Source organism: Primulina eburnea, chromosome 11 (genome assembly GCF_022965805.1).
Source record: "Primulina eburnea isolate SZY01 chromosome 11, ASM2296580v1, whole genome shotgun sequence".
NCBI classification, from domain to species: domain Eukaryota; kingdom Viridiplantae; phylum Streptophyta; class Magnoliopsida; order Lamiales; family Gesneriaceae; genus Primulina; species Primulina eburnea.
This window is the reverse complement of record NC_133111.1, coordinates 2,996,743-3,017,159: the sequence shown is the minus strand read 5'-3', so window position 1 is coordinate 3,017,159 and position 20,417 is coordinate 2,996,743. Positions and strand designations below refer to the sequence as shown.

Genomic DNA, 20,417 nt, shown 5'->3' with positions numbered 1-20,417 from the left:
TTAAGTTCAGAAGAAAATGATTTCTAAACTAATTTTTTCCCATCCATTTCATATACATCCACTTGTGATTAGGATAAATAATTTTTATAAAAGAGATGAATAAAAAGAGAAACAAAATGAAAATATAAATCTTTATATATAATATATAGTTTTGATATGATGTCCACCAATCGTGTTAATCTTTGTGTTCATCAATGATGTGACATCCACATATTGGATATACAATTTTGATATGTTTCGTCACATTCAATCCAATAAGTGAGTGTTAGCTTATGGATGATTACATAAATATATACAATTGATGTATTATATATACTAGTTACTCTGCACACGCGGTGTCTGTGTGTACAATCTTTTTTTATAATTATCGAGGGACTAAAGTGCTATTTGAATTATTGAATTTTTTTAAAAAAAGTGTTTGACAATTTTTTTTTAAAAAAAAACAAAAGATAAAAATATAATATTGGTATCACATAACGACAAATTTGGAAAAAAATTGGTGTCCATTTTTGTCTCTATTAAGCTCAATCTTTATATATATATATATAAGTTACTCTGGACACACAAATTTATATATCTATATAATATATATATATATATATATATATATATATATATATATATATATATATATATATATATATAATTCTCGATTATCTATGCGCATGGCCTCAATACACGGAGGCCTAAAATTATATAAATCTGCACATAAAGCACGTCCACATAAAAATAAATAAATAAATTTTCTTCCAAATATCATGATTATTGCGTCATCAGATGACATAGCGTGATTACGTCATCATTCGGGCTCCGTCAAACCGCAAACTTCATTGGAAAATATTTTCACAAATTTGATATTTCCTCATATCTACCGCTCTCTCCTCTTCCCCACAATACAATTAATATTTTTATAAATCATCAATACCGAAAATAAAAGAGCTAGGAAGCCAAACCCTCGTCTTTTAGATCTCTCCCCCACACACACGCTGCCTATTGAGTTGAAAAAGGCAAAAACAAACGCGGAATTCGAGCGAAAATTTACATGCAATGGAGAAAAGATTGATGGAAGAGTTATTAGCAGGCAAGAATAGTGCAATCCAACTCCAAACCCTTTTGCATAATCCTGATAAAGATGAAGGGTCGGTCTCAAGAGAAGAACTTGCCATGAAAATCTTGAGATCTTTCACTGAAGGTATTTCGATCGCGAGTTCTTGCCCCGCCTTCTTACCAGCTCAGATCGCCGCCGTTGACTCAGGCTCAGGTTGCTCCGGCAAGGGGAAGAAGAAAGTGGTCAAAGATAAGAGGGGTTGTTACAAGAGAAAGTGAGATTACTAAGTTGTCTTATATATTCACAACTAATTGATATTTGTGAATTGATTACATCTACATCAACAGTGATTGTGTCCTTTAGCACTTTGATTTCGTCATGAGCTAGTAGTACTCTATCTCTTGCAATATTCCGCCACTACTTGATTACATAATTATATAAAAAAGGTGATTCTTTTTTTCCTGTTTTGATAAACTGAAACTTTTTAGTAGATTTTGGCCTAGTTCCAATTGCAAGTATACATATCTAAAAAGGAAAAAAACAAGAATTGCTTTATTGATTTTTAACTATTTTGCTGTCATATTCTGCAAAACTATATGTTTCAACAGTGATATATGAATGCTCATTTACTATGGTCATAAAGCTGCTGGGAATAGCTAGGGGTCAAATAATTCAGGTCTAAGAGTGCAAAATCAACATAATTTTTTTTACAGGTGGTTTATATATATAGTTGCTGGATATATATATATGTTACACGATTGTGTACAAATGATTATGTTTACTCATTAGAAGATATATGGCAGTCGTTATTCGTTGGAAAACATGTTCTACATGTAACTAGTTAAGAGCATCCAGATTAATCGGATGGATTCTCGATCCTCTTAAATGTCCTTAATTGGTTATAGATTTATTAAAATTTTCATATGCCGTTGAAATGCATTTTGCTTTTGTCTTGAACTCATAAATTGTGGGTTTGAAGAAGGACGTCGGTTTCGTGGATCAAAGTGTCCCCTACGGTAGAAGATGGATGTGCATGGAGGAAATATGGCCAAAAACATATCTTGAACTCCAACCATCCAAGGTAAATGAATTAAGTATTATATAATCATGTCTTATAATAATCAGCACCCTTAATTTTAAAGGGAAATGATCCCAAATTATATGTTCTTAAAAAAAAAAAACTGGATATATGTTCCATGTAGACACAGCATGATGGATGTGGGAACTGTCAAACGAAGTGCTCTTACAAGAAAGAACATTTAAAATTTTTATTTTATTGAGTTTAGGTTGTCTACCAATAGTTTCTTTTAAAAAAGTTGAAGAATAATATCAAAAAGAAAAAAAAATTGTGATTTTAAAGAAGCTAGAAATGAGTTTCTGATGTTTCGTTTTCAACTTCTAGACCTAGAAAATAGAAAAAGTGTGATTTTGATTAATAATATCCAAACATTAAACTATTTCATGCTGCATTGGGCTGGAAGGGTTTCAAATTCAAGATGTAAAAATCACCCTTGAAATCATGGATTTGATCAAATCCCTGATTTTACGTTTTCAACTTGTTTATTAACTAATGTAATGGATTTCGAATTTCTAAATATATGTTCATCGATTTGACATTCTTCTCTCGAATTCTTTTCTCGAAGCCAAATCCTTTAATCCAAATGCTACTTCAACGATTCTTGCAATACTGGTCAATTTAAAACATATTTTTTCATAAAGTACTTTATTTTGAGCAAGTTTATTCCACATATATACTAACCATTGGTAAATAAATTATGTAGAATTCAAAACATCATGCTGGAAATTAAGTCATAATTAATGGCGTGATACCTATACTTCAATTTTGACAATGAATGAGACTTGTAAGATATAACTTTGAAACAGTTTGCTACATGAATTCAAAACAATAAATTTTGCCTAATTAAGTTTGGGGTGGGTGATATGCATTGCTTGTCACAAATTTTCTACAGTCTGAATCAACTTTCCTTGCATTGTAAGATCCTTCAAATGTAATTCATTAATATATAAATGTTTTTCTGATAACCATGGGGTTGGATTTGTCTGTGTTTATGGTATACAGATGCTATTATAGATGCACACACAAGTATCAAGGCTGCAAAGCTAAAAAACAAGTCCAAAAAATCAAGGAGGATCCAATGTACCAAATTACATACATCGATCATCACACTTGCACAGACACACAGATGATGTTTCCACAGCACATAGTCGAACCGGACCCGATTGAATCCAACCTACTCAGTTTCCAAAGAAGTATACATTCCCTAAAACCTGCCAATGTTTCTTTGCTGAAACAAGAATTTGAAGTCGTAGACACACAAAGTGTCGATTTCCATTACGCAAAATCGTCTGTAAACACAAGCTCATGGCAAGTCATTATCGGGTCGGGGTCCAGTGGATGTAAGCAGGTATTGTCTCCACGAGTACCGGTCCCTGGTGATGACCTAGAGGAAGAGGTTTCGGGGTTATATTCGTGTCCATCGATGAATAGTTTTCAGGGGCTTGATATGGAAGTTGATCAGCTCTGTGACATAGACTTTGAACAATGGTAAGATGTAAACTTCTGTCGTGTTTAATGCTATCCTTTGATAAAGTGACTGCATGTTCGACGCCATATTCATATGTTGTGTAATAATTTCATACAAGACTACAGTTTTATCGAATGTGATGTTTATATATATATGAATAGAATATATGTGAATTTTGTTGGTGGAAAGTTACAGCTTAATGGGCTTGTTAAATGGAAACGATGTAAGGTAGATCACAAGTAGCTAGTGTACACACGCTAGCTTTTCAATAAAATCTACTTCCGACATGAATTAATCTCTTAGGAGTATAAGAAAAGTTTATCCTTGAGAGTTAATTTTTACATATATTTGACGACAGGAATGTTTCGATCCCATTGGCAAATATTTTCATGGGATCTGGGCTTTGGAATTTTTCTGTCCTTTTGTATTAAAACAAATTAGGTCTTCATTATCCGGTTGGATGAACTGAATAAATGCTGATATGAGAAAAATTTGATTGAATATTAGGAAAAAGAGTGAGTCTCATGTGAGACCGTCTCACAGATCTTAATCTTTTTGCTGGAGTTTTGAACATGTATTTTTTTATAATACATATGTACGTTTTTATGTTTTTTTTTATAATTAATTTGAACATCATCGACTCGGAGTTACCGACGGACTGGACTAATGAACGTGGCTTCACGGTGAGAAGATGGTCATAGATTTGGTTCTTACAATGAGTAGAAGCTGCTTCACCCGTTTGCATAATTAAATGATAATCAAAACTAAATGTTTTGTGCAGTATGACTATGAATCTAAAATTTCTAGTTTTATGTCACAAAAGGGCTAATATTTTTTTGTCCAGTATTTTACCATTTGAGTTTCAGTCCACTAATTTTTTTTGTCAGGAATGAGACTTGGACCTACCTCAACCCTAAAAGTTAGCTCAAAGGAGATGATTGTCCGAGTCCATATATATAACTCTCAATGGCTTAATCCAATCGATGTGAGACATTTAACACACCTCATCATGCTTATGAATGAATAAGTGGAACATGAAATTTATAAGAAATTATCGTGTGGTCCATAGAACAGTCCAACAATAACGGTGAGCATGGGCCAGAATCGGAGATCAGGCCCATTTTTATTATTGGATTGTCATATGAGCCACCCGATAATTTTGTAAACTTCATGATTTAGATGCTCATTCATAAGCGTAAGAAAGTGTGTTAAATGTCCCAAATCAGTTGGATAAAGTATCTGGAAGTTGCATATATGGAGTTGGACAATCTTCCGACTTGTTTGGGGTTGAGTAAGATCCATTCATCCAAGTCCCAATTTAATTAACACTTTTCAATTTTCGGTTTCGATATATTATCTTTTTATATTTGGCTATTTTGAACAATTTCAAAAGAAAATGCTAACTAGTAAGTTGCCGAAACTTATGTGGTTAAAAAAATTGGAGATTTCTTGATTTATGTAACATACATTTCTACTACTACTACTAGGATGTCACTTAATATCCAAGTCTAGTAAGCTTTTTACGACGAAAATTGACCATCCTAGTAGAAAATTGACCAAAATAGCCTCATTTGAAAAAATAATGTACCAAACCAAAATTTGACAAGATAGTAGATTGAACCCCAAAAATAAAAAAGTTAACGTAACAAAAAAATATTGGTAAAAACTTGTGTGAGACGGTCTCACGGGTCGTATTTTGTGAGACAGATATCTTATTATGGTCATCCATGAAAAATATTACTTTTTATGCTAAGAGTATTACTTTTTATTGTGAATATCGGTAGGGTTGACCGGTCTCATAGATAAAAATTCGTGAGACCGTCTCATAAAAGACCTGCTCAAAAATATTATCCCTATATATCACCAAAAAAACAAACAGAAGGGTCTATTAACCACGTTTGGCATTCGATCTTGGCTAAAAATACGATCCATTAATGGTGAAAATTATAACTAAGCATGAATTTATTAGACGAGAAAGCCATTTACCATTTATGGTATACAAGTCTTTTAATTTATGCAACACATGCATGCACAACAAATATCATATTCTGTATGAAAAGATACATATTATAACACCAGTCTAGTTTATATCTGAAAGAAGTTTATATCACTAGTTGATTAACCTCCATATCGAGCCCATGCTGCGAACCAGTCATCGATGTACACGAATACAGCCCTGAAACCGCTTCTTCTAGGTCATCATAAGAGACCAATATTCTTGGAGACCATGCCTGCTTAGATTCAATCGATTCTGGCTCGACGATTCCCGGCCACGGGCCCGATGATATCGAATGAGGAAAACAAACCATATGTTTGTCTTCCTCGGAGGAAGAAATCTTCACAGGGTTTTGGGAACTATAGAGGTGATTATTTGGTCCAAAACTGAGTAGATTTGATTCGGCAGGGTCTGATTCAAGGATGAATTCAGGTGCAAGTTGAGTAGGTGTTGCTGTGCAGGTGTGATGACTGAAGTAAGTGGTTTGGTACAGAAATGGTTCCTCTTTGATTTTCTGAACTTGTTTTGTGGCTTTGCATCCTTGATTCTTGTGCGTGCACCTATAATACCACCTGCATGTTCAACATAAACAGATTCAATTCCAGGATTTTGTGATATATTTGTTCACACATGCACTAATGTCTCTCTCCAAATCTTAAAGAAAATCAGTCAGATGCATGTAAAAACCTTCATTTTTTTGAATTTTTTTCCCATGAATATCCCTTAATTTAGTCCCATTTCTGATTTCTCTATCAATTTTAATATTTATCACATATATAGATTTCATAATATTTATGTATTATTTTGTCTACCAATAAATCCATGTACTACGTAGTACTATTTGAAAATTTTAATTAATCTGTAAAAACTTAAGAGGGCTAATTATTATGAGAAATTGGAATATTCAAACCATTCACCTCGGATATTCACAGTTTAATATATCTTTCTGACCATATTTTCTCCATACACGGCCATCATCTGGTGTTGGAGATATCTCTGTCCATGAATCTGAGGTTCTTCTGGTTCAATGTTGAAAAAAAAAAGATTCGATATTTAGCAAATACAATATCAGCTCGTGAATTAAAAATTGCAATGGATAAATCATATCATTAAAAAACTATATTATTTTTAATTTTAGTTTCTTTAATTTCATTCTTTTTTTTTTTTGTGATTTTGAAAGTAATAGTTAAGTAGTCAACATTTAACATAATTCACATCCAGTCATCCACTAAACACAGTCAATAAATTAATAAGCAATCATGAGTTACTGAATTTGGCTCCACAAAACCTTATCTCCATGTACCATATTCCAAGTCTGGAAATGACCATATTCAACGAATATGAAGAGATATATAATTTTCCCAAGAAAAATAAAGGCAGCAAAGATAAACCACAAACAAGACACACACATGTTACACGTTTTTTAAAATATATACTGATCCACTTTCTAGTACAGTGATTAATAATTTTGTGTTTAATGATGTATTGCAAATAAATCATATAAAGATGATAATTGAAAGAATTCGTGCATCAGATGTTAGGCTAGTACCCAATCAGATATCCAAAAGTTCATATCTGCACAGAAGCATCCTTTTTTGTTTGCTTTATTGTCCATCAAGTAGCAGTACTAATTGCCAAAACAATCAACATTGTAAGTGTACGTGTATTGTCCTATTAGATTAATTGATTCGAACTCTCCCTAGCTAGCTAGTAAACTGCTGTAATTAGTGAAAATATTTGAGTATATGATGAGTTAATTTGTTCTTCATCATCCATATTCTAGCAACTTTGTGCAAGGAAAAAAAATAATCTTGACTAGTCTCATGTTCTAGTTTTTTTTTTTTTTAAAAAAAAAACAAGTTGTTCTTTTTCTATGATTCGTCCTAGTTATTATCATACATAATGAATGGTAAAAAAATAAAAAATAAATAATCAATCGGCACAAAAAAAAAAATCATGTAATCTATATCAGAAGTGTTATTGATAGAAAATCTCACTTTCTTTTGTAGCAGCCCCTCCGATCTTTGACCCCCGTCTTCTTCTTCCTCCCACCCCCATCTCCTCCGGCGGCGGCGGCACCTCCAGCACAGCCAACGGAGGCGATCTGGGCTGAGGAGCCTGTGCCTAAAGTGACCATGGAGAGACCCTCAGTCAAAGATGTCAAGATTTTCATGGCGAGCTGTTCTTGACCTGAATCTTCGGCGAGCTTATGCAGAAGGGTTTGGAGTTGGAATGCACTTTCTCTGCCTTTTATTAGCTCTTCCACCAATCTTTTCTTCATTGCATTGAAATTTTCACTCGAGCTTTCCATTCTGTTTTTTGAGATGAGATCTAAGTGACAAAGGGTTTGCTTTCCAATATTTATTTAGGGTTAATATTAATATATATATTATTATATATATTATTTATACATATTATTTTTTGATGGAAGGAACTATATTAATGTTGTCCGAAAAAGAGGGCCAATAATGGAAATTCCAGCTATTTGATAGGGCCAAGTGTTGGTGACGTCATCACGCTCGTGTCATCTGATGACGCGATCAATAATGCTTCATTTTTCCAATTATCTTTTTGTAACTTAGAGATTATTTATTTTTACTAATGTCTCTAGATTTAATTCTCCTTGGGTCCCATTATCCAGTTTATTTTTTCGGATATTTCAAATATATAAACAAATTTTTGCGTTTGATAAGAATTTGTTTTTTCTGAAATACTCGTATTAATCATATATCAAAAATGTGCAACCATATATTTAATGAATTTAATAAAGATACAAAATATGAAATTTGTTTATAATTTTTGTTTTTCCTATATTTTTTAATATATGTGAACGAACAAACATATTATTTAAGAGTGGGTCTCATGTGAGACCGTCTCACGTGATCTAATCTGTGATATTGGGTCAATCTAATCGATATTCATAATAAAAAGTAATATTTTTAGAATAAAAAAATAATATTTTTCTTTGATGATCCAAATAAGAGATCCGTCTCACACAAGGTTTTGTCTACATTTAAAACGATAGAATAGTTCCGCTGACGTGAACATAAGGGTTATCAAATATTTAAATTTATGATTATTTGAAGTTTTTTGTACTGAATTAAAATTTTGAAAATACAATATTGTAAGTTGATTGATAGTTTACCAAGTCTTGTAGATTAATTAACGGGGTAATGATCATACTTTAAAAATATTGAAGGAAAAATGAGGGTAACACTAAATTAAATATTAAAGAAAGTACAATAATTTTATATTTAAATAACTTCAAATTGTACCTTAAATGATCACATCATGCTCGGACGTGATCAATAAAATTGTATAGACAACAATAATTTTTAATCTGATTAACTTTGTCCAAACAAATTATTTTGTTTGGTCAACATACAACAGATCGAATAATTATTGTGCCATCTTCTTTATTTTTTGTTTTTTTTTTGTTTTTAAAACAATTATTGTGCCATCTTCAACTACATGCAAATTGCTTGCATCGATTTATTCCCAACTTCTATATGCAATGAACCAGCATTTAATCCTTCGTAGAGATGTAAATGAACCAAACCGTTATACGAGCTATTCGAAGCTCGATTCGATAAAAAGCTCGTTTGAGTTTGTTTGTTAATCATATCAAACCAAGTCCAAGCTCGATTTTGAGCTCGAAAATTTAATCAAACCAAGCTCAAGCCTAAGGATATTCGGCTCGTGAGCTCGAAAACATGTTTGATAATAGGCTCGCGAGCTCGAGCTCGATCTCGGCTCGTTTAGGTGGCTCGCAAACATGTCTCGAGCTCGACTCGTTTAGGTGGCTCGTACTCGAGCTCGAGATCGGCTCTCTTAGGTGGAGCGCAAATATGATTTTGGAATATTCAATAATATACTAATTTATGTTTTTTTTAGCTCTTATTTGTGTCGTTTTGGTTATTTATGAATGAATTTACATTTTTATGTCTGCTTTAAAATTAGTATTGATATATTTAATTTTTAACAAGCTCGATTCAAACTCAAACTCAAACTCAAACTCAAACTCGAGCTCCATTCTATGCTTATCGAGCTCGAAAACGAGACGAGCTCAAGCCAGGCTTGTTAAACATGCTAAAAGAGCTATGAATCAAGCTCGAGCCTGGCTTGATTAACATGCTAAACGAGCTTTGAACGAGCCGAGCTCGAGCTGTTCTCGAGCTCAGTAATTTCAAAACAAACCGAGCTCGAGCCTGATAATAGAAGCTCGAATCAAGTTCGAGCTCGAGCCTCAAACAGTTTTAAACAAACCAAGCTCCAGCCTGATACTGTTTGGTTTGGTTTGAATTGTTTACATTATCCTTCGATATATTTTTAATTATATTGACTAATTGTTAATCATGATATTATTAATAATGTATATATATACTATCGGATAATAATAATAAAATATTATTAAATGTTTAATAATATTATAATCGACAATATTTGTTTATAGAGTGGACGTTTCATGTAAGATCGTCTCACGGATCTTAATATGTGAGACGGGTCAATCTTACTCATATGCACAATAAAAAGTAATACTCTTAGCATAAAAAGTAATATTTTTTCATGGACGATCCAAATAAAAGATCTGTCTCACAAATACGACCCGTGAGATCGTCTCACACAAGTTTTTGTCTTGTTTATATGGTTTTGTTGTACTGCCACCAATTGTGTCCACATTTTTGTCTATTTATGAGGTGACGCTCACATATTGGATACATAATTTTTGGCAAAAACTTGTATGAGATGGTCTCATAAGTCGTATTTTATGAGGCTGATCTCTTGTTTGGGTCATCCATAAAAAAATATTACTTTTTATGCTAAGAGTATTACTTTTTAATGTGAATATCGGTAAGGTTGACATGTCTCACAGATAAAGATTTGTAAGACCGTTTCATAAGAGACATGCTCATTATTTTTATATGATTTATCACATCTAATAGGTAAGAGTCATATCATTCCTAGACACAAAGGTGAGCACGATTGGTGGACAACATACAAAAAAATATCTATATATATATATATATAAACATAATTTTTCTTATATTTGAAAAATTTTCGCCAAAAAGTTACTATGAAAATAAATATTCATCCGTATTAATATATTAATTTATCACGTTAGATATTTGAAATAAATAAGTAATTAAATGTAAAAAGTTTTTATTTTTTTTTTAAATCAAAATTTAATTTGATGTGCATTGAAAATATAAACCACATATAGATGACTACATTGGTTAATTATATTATTCTATTTGATTTCGGTTAAAATTTTTAGTTTTTTTGTTACTTTTATATATTTAATAATCACTAATATATATCATATTAAATAAAATATAATTTTTCATGTAATATTATATTTTGCAACTTTTAAAAGAATGTTATCGTAAAATTTGATATATTAATAGTACGTAAATTGTTATTATTATTCATGAATAACAAAAATGTTGCCTTTTGAAAAATATATATTTATTTTATTTTTAAATTTTGGTAATTGTTCTCCTCCCCCACAAATATATATTCGACGTGAAAATAAAAAATAAAAAAAATTAATTTGCGGACTGCAGTCTCTAGGGTTTCAGTGTCATCGGGAGCCAGTCGGACGCTGCATTTGATTATCTAGTTTCTCAAGGTTTGACATCTTTTCCTATATTTATAAATTGAATATTTATCGAAATGAGAGATCTTTTGTTGAATTCGGTTTGCATGATTAATGTCGATTTACTTTAGGCTCGAGTTCAACAGATTTTAATTTGGAAAAGATTTGAAATGGGTGTTAATTTACTCATCCATGTTTACCTTAATTCATATGCGTCGAATTGGAATTGAAGTTTTCTCACGTGATATTGTTTTTATGATGTGGGGTTTCTTGATTCGTATATGGGAATTTCAGAATTATGTTATATTTTGAATCAATATTTTGTTTTTTCTTGCTTCTACCTGGAAGAATGTCTTTTAATCTTGTTTATATTGTTTGGCATGTTTGATAGAGCGTGAGAAATAATGGAGAAGGAGCTGACTGAACTTTTTGAGACGGTGAAGAGAGCCGCAGACGTGGCTGATAACTCGCCAGGGGAAGAAGATCGGTGCATTGGAGCTTTAAAGCAGCTCAAGAAATTCCCTGTCAATTATCAAGTCCTTGTTTCCACACAGGTGTTTTAAGTTTCCGCTTATATTGATTTACTTCCCCTTTTCTCTCCTTTTATCTTTTTGATTAATTGATGTCTACCGATGTATATACAAGATAACCGTATTGCTAACTGTAACTTAATTTTTGAGTCGAATAGCTTTATTCGGCATGGAGTGAATGTGCTGTCTAATTGAATCTTTTCATGGTATGGATTTGTCAAGTAATGATGTGTTGACTATATTCGTTTTTTTGTATGATTAACTAGCTGGAAACATATTTCCGAATATGGATGTAATTCTTATGTTTGTCAGCCTTGTTTGTTAGCAACTAGGTTTTTGATCAACGCCCTCGGTTTCATCATATGTCGAGTATTTAGGATTTGTTACCACATGTAGTGTGCTAAGCAGAGAAACTTTTAGATGGGCTGCTTAGACAAAGCTGGCCTCCTTACTTGGTATAGACCCTCCATTGTCCATTTTGTATACCACACCATCTCTCATGCTGCAATAGGTAAGAGAAATCAAAATTTCCTCTTTTTTCTCATCAGTTATGCCCCATTCTTTCTCTCCTTTGAAGTGGACCAATCAATTGCAAACCTCACCACCACTATCAAATTCACCCCGTGTTATCACCAGTTAGCTCCACATCTTGATTTCGCCTTCACTCTTCATTGGGCTCTGTAGGAATATTCAAGTGCGACTGTTAATATTCTTCTTTATTTGAGAATTTAACCTTTCTTCACTCTGTTTGATCTGGAAGCGTAAATGTTGAGATTATGCACAAGATAAGATAAACTGGTTAATAGAAAGGGGAAACTGGAGAGAGTAGAAAATCTTTAATCGGGTAACATTTGCCATATGGCCAAGATTTGTAGCTCTTCGGCTTTGAGATATTCTCCAGCACAGCTGTTATTAAGATCCAGAGCCTTAAAATAAACTTGGTGAAATGATGAAAGATGGTATGAAAGAAAGGGTAACAATATTTTTGATTTTGTTAAGATTGGAACTTGAACCTAATTCAGCCCCAAAAGCTAGTTCAAGGAGGGAGGATTGTCCAATACATATGTACAACTCCCAGGTATTTTATCCAACCGATGTGGGACAACTAACACACCCCCCTTACGCCTAGAAATGAACATCTGGAGCGTGGAGCGTGAAGTTTACAAATGACCCAATTACGGGCAGAACGGGTGACCCAACTATGGGCAATCAAACACATAACGGTAGAACCTGAGCTCTGATACTGTGTTAAGATTGGAACTTGAACCTAACTCAGCTCCAAAAGCTAGCTCGAGGGGGGAGGATTGTCCAATACATATATACAACTCTCAGGTATTTTATCCAACCGATGTGGGACAACTAACAGATTTTTTTCCCTAATGCCCCACATCACCAAAATAGTATGATGTGAGGCATTAGGGAAAAAAATCAAAACTATTTTATGCATAGAGATACAAACAATTTAAATGATTTCTTGTGATGATTTTATGAGTAGGACAAGATCCATGTATACCTTGATCAATAATATTATCGTCTCTCTTCCTATTTCTCTACTTTTCTTTTCTCTAATTTCTGCTCTATTCCTCACCTTTAGGCTTTAAGAGAAACGATAATATTATTGATCATGGTATATATCCCTCATTTCAAATCAATGTAATTTACAGGCCTTTTCATCTAGAAAAGACAAATGAAATTACATGGAAAATTATCCCTAATCGCAGGCTGCCAATGGTGATAGAGAAAAATTGCTTCAGATGTGTGGTTAAAGATGAGATTGACATGTTTAATGTGAAAATTTTGAGAGTTTTAATGGTTAAGTTTAATTGGTGAACTTAGCATTATTATGGTCAGAATAACATTTATATATACTATTTATAAAAAGAACATTATTTTTGGACATCCTGATAAAGATTCAACATTCCATTTTTTGTATCATCTTTTTTAACTGTCATTTTTGTACTGCCGATTGTTTCATTCATTTAAACGCTTACATTTCAGGTAGGGAAACGTCTCCGCCAACTGACAAAGCATAAAAGTGACAAGATCAGGGTCTTGGCTTCTGATGTGGTTGAGATGTGGAAGAGCATAATTGTCGAGGAAACAATGAAAAAGAAGAATGGGAGTACTAGCTACGGCGATTCGGTTGGTGCTGAACCTGCCTCGAGTTCGGACACCAACGAGCACAAGAAATATCAGAGGACAAACTCCATTAAGACTGAGCAAAAATCCACAGCTAAGAATGTGCACCTCTTAAAGTCAGAAACATCAACTATCCTTAAAAGTGAGAAAACTGACGTTGTGACAACAACAAAGAAAGAATCTGGAGAACACAGACCGGTAAACATGAAAGTTAAAGAGAAGGCGAGTTTTGAATTGCGAGTACCAGCATCGGATCCTATTGGACCGCCAAAACTAACTTCTCTTGTTTACTGCAAAGATTCATTGCGAGACAAAATCCGAGAAATTATTGCAGATGCACTGTGCAAAGTGTCTAGTGAGGTTGACGATGATTTAAGAGAACAAGCAAATATCTGTGACCCTTTCCGAGTCGCTGTTTTAGTCGAGAGCGCAATGTTCGAGAAATGGGGCAAATCGAATGGTGCCCAAAAGTTCAAATACAGATCCATTATTTTCAACATCAAGGATCCCAACAACCCAGATTTCCGTAGAAAACTCTTGCTTGGGGATATTGAGCCTTATGCCGTTCCTGATTTGACAGCAGAGGAAATGGCCAGTGACGAAAGGCAGATTCAGAATGAGAAAATCAAAGAAAAAGCATTGTTTAACAGTGAGCTTGGAGGGCCTCCAAAGGCGAGCACTAACGAGTTTACTTGCAGTAGATGTAAGAAGAAGGAGACTACTTACTATCAGCTGCAAACTCGGAGTGCTGATGAGCCCATGACCACATTCGTAACATGCGTAAACTGCAATAAGCGCTGGAAGTTTTGATGTAGCCAGTAGAAATACAGGAATCGAATAAGCGCTGTTGGGGCATGTTTGCACCAGGCATTCTGGTCTCCAATCTCCCTTGGTTCATTTTTTTACCTACTACTATATAGGATAAAAAATGATTTGTTGTAGAAGTTATGATAATATCTTCAGTCTTAGATGTTTGATCTTACTATTTCTTTATAGCTCAAATCCAGCTGCATGCTTGGAAATTTACGTGAATGTACTCAAATTCTTGCCAGTTAATCGACGGAATATTTTCTGCTAGATGTATAAAGCGTCTACAAATTTGTTTTTTGTCGCTTTCAAACTCAGATTCCAAGTTCAAGCCGAGTAGAATTCTCTCAAATGAAATTTTAATCTGGATCGAAAAGTTCAAACTAAATTGAATTTACCTCAAATTAAAGGTCAAAATCAAACTTGTGAGTTGATTTAATTCAGTTACCAAATACGTTATTCTTCTCCTCTGATTCCCAAATTATCAAACAAAAAATCATTTAAACTCAAAATCAGCTTCAAATATACCCAAAAATGCCTGCATTCATTTCAAGGCCAAACCAAATGATACTAAAATATATTGGAAAAATTTACAAACCAGCTCAACTCGTGTTCAATTCTGAATCTGAATAAAAGGGACGAATAATACATTTCGAGCCAATATAAATTTAATATTCTTACGTACAGTTTGGTACATAGGATATGATAAGTAAGAGATATAAAGTATAAAGATAAATCAAGGATAAATATAATGATAAGATAATATGTTGAATGTTTGGTATGATTTTAACAAGAGTGATTAAATTTATATATTGAATTGTAATGACAAAATTAATTCTATCACAAAAACTTATATTTCATTGTTATCAAGATCTTGTAATTGCATATCTTAAATTCATATTATATATATATATATATATATACACACACACACACACATACACACACGCATATATATACATGTGTGTGTATATATATATATATATACACACACACATATATACAAATATATACACATATACACACACACAAATATATATATATATATATATATATATATATATATATATATATATATATATATATTTATTTATGCGTGTATATATAAATGTATATTAGAGTATATATTTATGCGTGTATATATAAATATACATATATATATATATATTTAGGTGTGTATATTTGTATATACACACGCATATATATATATATATATATATATATATATATATATATTTGTTTGTGTATATATATGTATCTATATATTTGTATATATGTATGTATTTAATAAACATTTAACATTAATTTAAATGCATTTAAATTAAGGGTAATTAAGTCATTTGTAATGTATTTTATCATTAAATTAAAATTATCACACCTTTTACAAAGGATGTTTTATCCTTTTCAAAATTTATTTATCAAAGGCTCATGATATTATCATGAGCTTTTTAAAAGGATACCAAACATGGGATAAGGGGATTATTTATCAATCACACCTTTATTCAATCTCACCCTTATCCCATGTACCAAACAATGCCTTAGGACATAGTGACGAACTCTACAATTGGTTTTGCTACACAATATTATGTGCACTATATACGACAGAATTTTTTGTTAGGCTAAAGATACAAGCTCTACAGAACTACTCCAGAATGAAAGGTAAAAATAAAGGAACAAAACGGATGTGAAAACTGCAAAATAGCTAGTTAGCTACTGAGTGTCATTTATTTCCAGCTTTTCGATCTCTTCCCAACGTTTTCTTTCTGCTTCTTGAAGTTCCCTTGCAGCATCCTCCTCATCCTCCATTTCATCACGATCTTCAAACTCCTTAGTTGCTGCCATAGCTCTGACAACAGGATCTCGTAGTTCAGAAATCAAACCGCCACCAATCCGATACTCTTCTTCATCCCCGATCAAAAACAGCCGTTGATCAGGTCCGCTTGCCATGGGAATATCCACTGCCAGTAACTTCATATCATACTGCCAATAGGTAGCAATAGAAATTATAGTATGAGTTTGTATATACCAAACAGAAGTCAACTCTAAATACTCAATTCATTGAGAATCGATGCAAATCTGATGCTTGGAGGCATTTGAAAGTAAACTAGAATAGCACACCCATTTGATTTGAATGTACGTAAACACAACAAAGTTCGCGATTTATTTGGACATAGATGTGCATATTAAATTCACAAAACTGGAAATGAATGGTAAAACCTGTAGACTACAAGTACATTGCATGATAATTTCCAAACATATGCCACACCAAAATGGAAGGGACAGGGGTATTTTTCTTTATTTGCTCAAATCAAGCCACAACTTCCATTTCATTATATAAACAAATTACTTTGAAAGTGAAAAAAGTGAGTTGAAGAAAACCTGGCCTTTTTTCTTCTTGACTTCAACACTAATTAAGCCTTTCCTTTCTGAACCATGTATGGGGAAAATAAGAAAACATCCTTTGCTCCTTAGTCTTGGCTGGAAACTCTTCAGTGTTATAACCCCACCCGACATCACAAAGGCTCGCAAATCTGTTCCAGTGAGTGGGGCGCGGACGCCCATGACCTCAAGGATTCCAGCGGATGTATTTAATCTCCTCATTTCCATTCTGTAAACTGTATCTGGATTTATTGTGAATCTTGCACGAACATACAAGCCCTTGACATGACAAAAACACAAAGTTATCATTATTAGTCATGATGTTCAACTAATGTTATAGAGCATGGTCTGAATTGCGTGTAATGGAAAGAAAAGGAAAGATGGAGAATGGAAATTATCCATTTCAGTGCTCATCGAGGTGAGAGAAAATATATAGCTAGATAGGTTTAGCGCATGGATACCAATGTATCATATAAAAAATTATTATGTCGAAGAATCATTCCCTTTCTTGTCCCTCAATTTTATCCACAAAATACGTGGAGTAATTTATAAACCACTACTTTATTTCTTTCCCCTGAGAATTACTTGCGCCATCCCCCATCTCCCCGTTTAACACATCACACAATTCACTCCATCAACCAGCCAAGTAAGCAGTGCAAATGGGAAGGACAAAAAATAGACAGAGACACAAAAGGATGTATCAACAACAAAATCAGCAGAAACTGCAGCTCAAAACAAGGAGCTACGGGCCTAATGGACCCATTAGAGCAGGCATCTCAAGGTAGGGGGCAATTAAAATGTCATGAGATAAACGCAAAAAGCACTGCATGCAAGATTAAGAAAGTCAGCGCAAACATTTTTTCCAAGATAAAAGAAGTTCAATTCATGATATTAAGCCATCTGCAAAGTATCATCTCTCTGCTCCTTTAATATGTCAATTGTCTGATGTCCAATTCAAATCATTGATGTTGAGCCTTCACTGTAACGCAGCAGAAGAATAAAAGTGATTGTGGCCCTGTCTGTATACTGATTAGTCATCATGCTATGGTCGCTAGAGAGGTGGAATGTATATACAGGTTCAACACAAGGAAGCAAATAAATGTATGTGCCACTAGACAGTTGAAGTCATATTCTCCCAAATCTACTATAGCAAAACCATAAAAACACGTCATTAGATTATGAACACTATAAAAGTTATTCCTTCATCATCAATGGTATAATTAACCAATTCCAGCACTAAATTGCAACATAAAGTAAGGTTGGACAATGCCTACAAACGTTGGAAACCCGAGATCAGAGCTCACCGTGAATGCCACAATAGCCGAGGAAAGAGCTAGAAATCCATACTTTGCCATGCCTTCAGAAAACCCAATAAACATATTAGCAATCCCAAACAAGACCCTCCACAGCAAAATGCACACCACCAGCCCACCAGCACCCAGTATCACCAAATAATTTCTCTTCCAAAATGCCTCCCTTTGAAGCCTCCCCGCCTCCCTATAGCGTGTAAACGCCTTCGTAACAGTTGCCCTCATTTTTTCCGCAATTTTTGTAGAGCCTGTCTCATAATTCTTAGATGGAAAGTACGTAGACCCCAAATTACTTCTGTTCAGCAAAAATCTGACATAATTCCCGTAAACATTGGGTGCCGATGAAATATTGGGTATGTGAGAATTTGATGACCATGTAGAAAAAGCATGGTTCTGGATTATTTTAAGGTTTTTTGTGATGAAATTGGAAATACCACTGGTAGTGGGATTTCCAGGAGCGGACTTCAATGCAATGTGATGAAAATACCTGAAAACAAATCTTGATGATGAAGAATTCTCCATTTTCTTTCTCTTTTGTTTCTGCTTGAAATTTTCCAAGAGGATTAGATTAGATTCACGGATAACACAAACTCGGAGTATGATCAATTGACTTGCTGCAAGAAAATTAATCAAACCGCTTCTTACGAAGTCTGCAAGACCATTTATATAGTATACTAACTCCAGTGGAGTGAAATTAAAATTACTTTGTTCAATTAATAATTTAAAAATACGATTTTTTTTTAATGATTGTCAAATATATTTGAGAATGTCATTTTTTTTAAATAAATAGTTGACCAATATTAAAAAACAAAATATTATTAGAACTGTGTTGATGTATTTTTTCTTAGAAGACAATAAATAAGAATAGGCAAAAACTTGTGTGAGACGATCTCACGAGTCATATTTGTGAGACGGATCTCTTATTTTGATTATCCATGAAAAAGTATTATTTTTTATGTTAAGAGTATTACTTTTTATTGTGAATATGGGTAGGGTTGACCCGTCTCACAGATTAAGATCCGTGAGACGGTCTCACATTAGACCTACTCATAAGAATAAGATTTATAATAAACAATAATAAGATTTTTTTATGAAATATATCAAATTCATTCCTTCTGCCAAAATTATTTGGATCGAATCAGCAACAACACAACATTTGCTTGATGCGATAATATTTTCAAAAATGTCACACAAGCAAGCATATCCCATATATAATTTAAATATATGGAGATACAATCTATATATGTGTATATAAAAACAGAGTTTTTGTAATATTTGAATTTTTTTGTAAAAATACTGTTATAAAAAATTATTTGTTATAATTAATATATTCACTTATCATGTTAAATATTCGAAAACAAATAAAAAGTACATGTGGAGGTCTTTAAATCTATTTTTAAAAATTCAAATTTGAATTTGATGTCATTTGAAATATAAACAATATTTAAGTGTCTAATGAATTATATCATTTGATTTATTTCAGTTATAATTTTGAGATTTGTTTTACTTTTATATATTTAATCATTATTATCTTCTATTATATTAAATATTTTTATATAATATTATGTTTTTCAATTTAAAAAAAAAATCGTCGTGAATTTTGATATATTGATTATTCGTAAATTATTGTTATTATTATTATTATGTATTTTAATTAGAATTTCAATATAAATATTTTATTAAATGCTCTAAAAAATAATTTAAATTTTAATCAAAATGTATTCATCTAACAAAAAATTGAATTTTTGACAAATATTTATTTATTGTTTAAAAATTTGATAGATAAAATAATATATGATTTTTTAGATAAATAGTTTCACTCATCTAAGATAAATAAGTCAATTCAATAATATAATATTGTTATCTTCATTTAAGCATAATCTCAGTCCTAGACGATATAAACAATTTTTATATAATAATATTTAAAATTTAAATATAATCATTATATTATATCAATAGTTTTAATAAATTTTAAAGACAAATACTTTTTAATTTTAATAATTAACTACATAAAATAACTTCGTATATCACAAATACTAATTTGAATAATTTTAAACTATCGACTG

General features: G+C 32.5%; 4 protein-coding genes across 6 annotated transcripts; 2 read left to right on the top strand and 2 right to left on the bottom strand.

Moving 5' to 3' along the window:
• Positions 1-862: 862 nt before the first annotated feature.
• Positions 863-3,782, top strand: LOC140804615 (WRKY DNA-binding transcription factor 70-like). 2 transcript variants are annotated; one of them, XM_073160681.1, is made up of 3 exons: positions 863-1,322; positions 2,031-2,129; positions 3,129-3,782. In XM_073160681.1, exons 1-3 carry the CDS (start codon positions 1,048-1,050, stop codon positions 3,616-3,618), a joined length of 864 nt encoding a protein of 287 aa, XP_073016782.1. In that variant the 5' UTR covers positions 863-1,047; the 3' UTR covers positions 3,619-3,782. The 2 variants fall into 2 exon arrangements, with proteins under 2 accessions (XP_073016782.1, XP_073016781.1); XM_073160680.1 differs by having other exon boundaries at positions 864-1,322; positions 2,028-2,129.
• Positions 3,783-5,538: 1,756 nt separating this feature from the next.
• LOC140805811 (WRKY DNA-binding transcription factor 70-like) lies at positions 5,539-7,978 on the bottom strand. Its single transcript, XM_073162120.1, has 3 exons — positions 7,588-7,978; positions 6,508-6,609; positions 5,539-6,162 (listed from the first exon to the last, which is right to left on the bottom strand). Exons 1-3 carry the CDS (start codon positions 7,899-7,901, stop codon positions 5,697-5,699), a joined length of 882 nt encoding a protein of 293 aa, XP_073018221.1. The 5' UTR covers positions 7,902-7,978; the 3' UTR covers positions 5,539-5,696.
• A 3,118-nt stretch (positions 7,979-11,096) lies between these two features.
• LOC140804767 (transcription elongation factor TFIIS-like) lies at positions 11,097-14,962 on the top strand. Its single transcript, XM_073160893.1, has 3 exons — positions 11,097-11,219; positions 11,578-11,740; positions 13,715-14,962. The coding sequence occupies exons 2-3, from the start codon at positions 11,591-11,593 to the stop codon at positions 14,663-14,665; spliced, it is 1,101 nt and encodes a 366-aa protein (XP_073016994.1). The 5' UTR covers positions 11,097-11,219; positions 11,578-11,590; the 3' UTR covers positions 14,666-14,962.
• Positions 14,963-16,221: 1,259 nt separating this feature from the next.
• Positions 16,222-19,015, bottom strand: LOC140805322 (uncharacterized). Of its 2 annotated transcripts, XM_073161591.1 has the most exons (4): positions 18,346-19,015; positions 17,242-17,320; positions 17,042-17,202; positions 16,222-16,642 (listed from the first exon to the last, which is right to left on the bottom strand). In XM_073161591.1, the coding sequence occupies exons 1-4, from the start codon at positions 18,871-18,873 to the stop codon at positions 16,373-16,375; spliced, it is 1,038 nt and encodes a 345-aa protein (XP_073017692.1). In that variant the 5' UTR covers positions 18,874-19,015; the 3' UTR covers positions 16,222-16,372. The 2 variants fall into 2 exon arrangements, with proteins under 2 accessions (XP_073017692.1, XP_073017691.1); XM_073161590.1 differs by having other exon boundaries at positions 16,224-16,642; positions 17,042-17,320.
• Between the last annotated feature and the right edge of the window lie 1,402 nt (positions 19,016-20,417).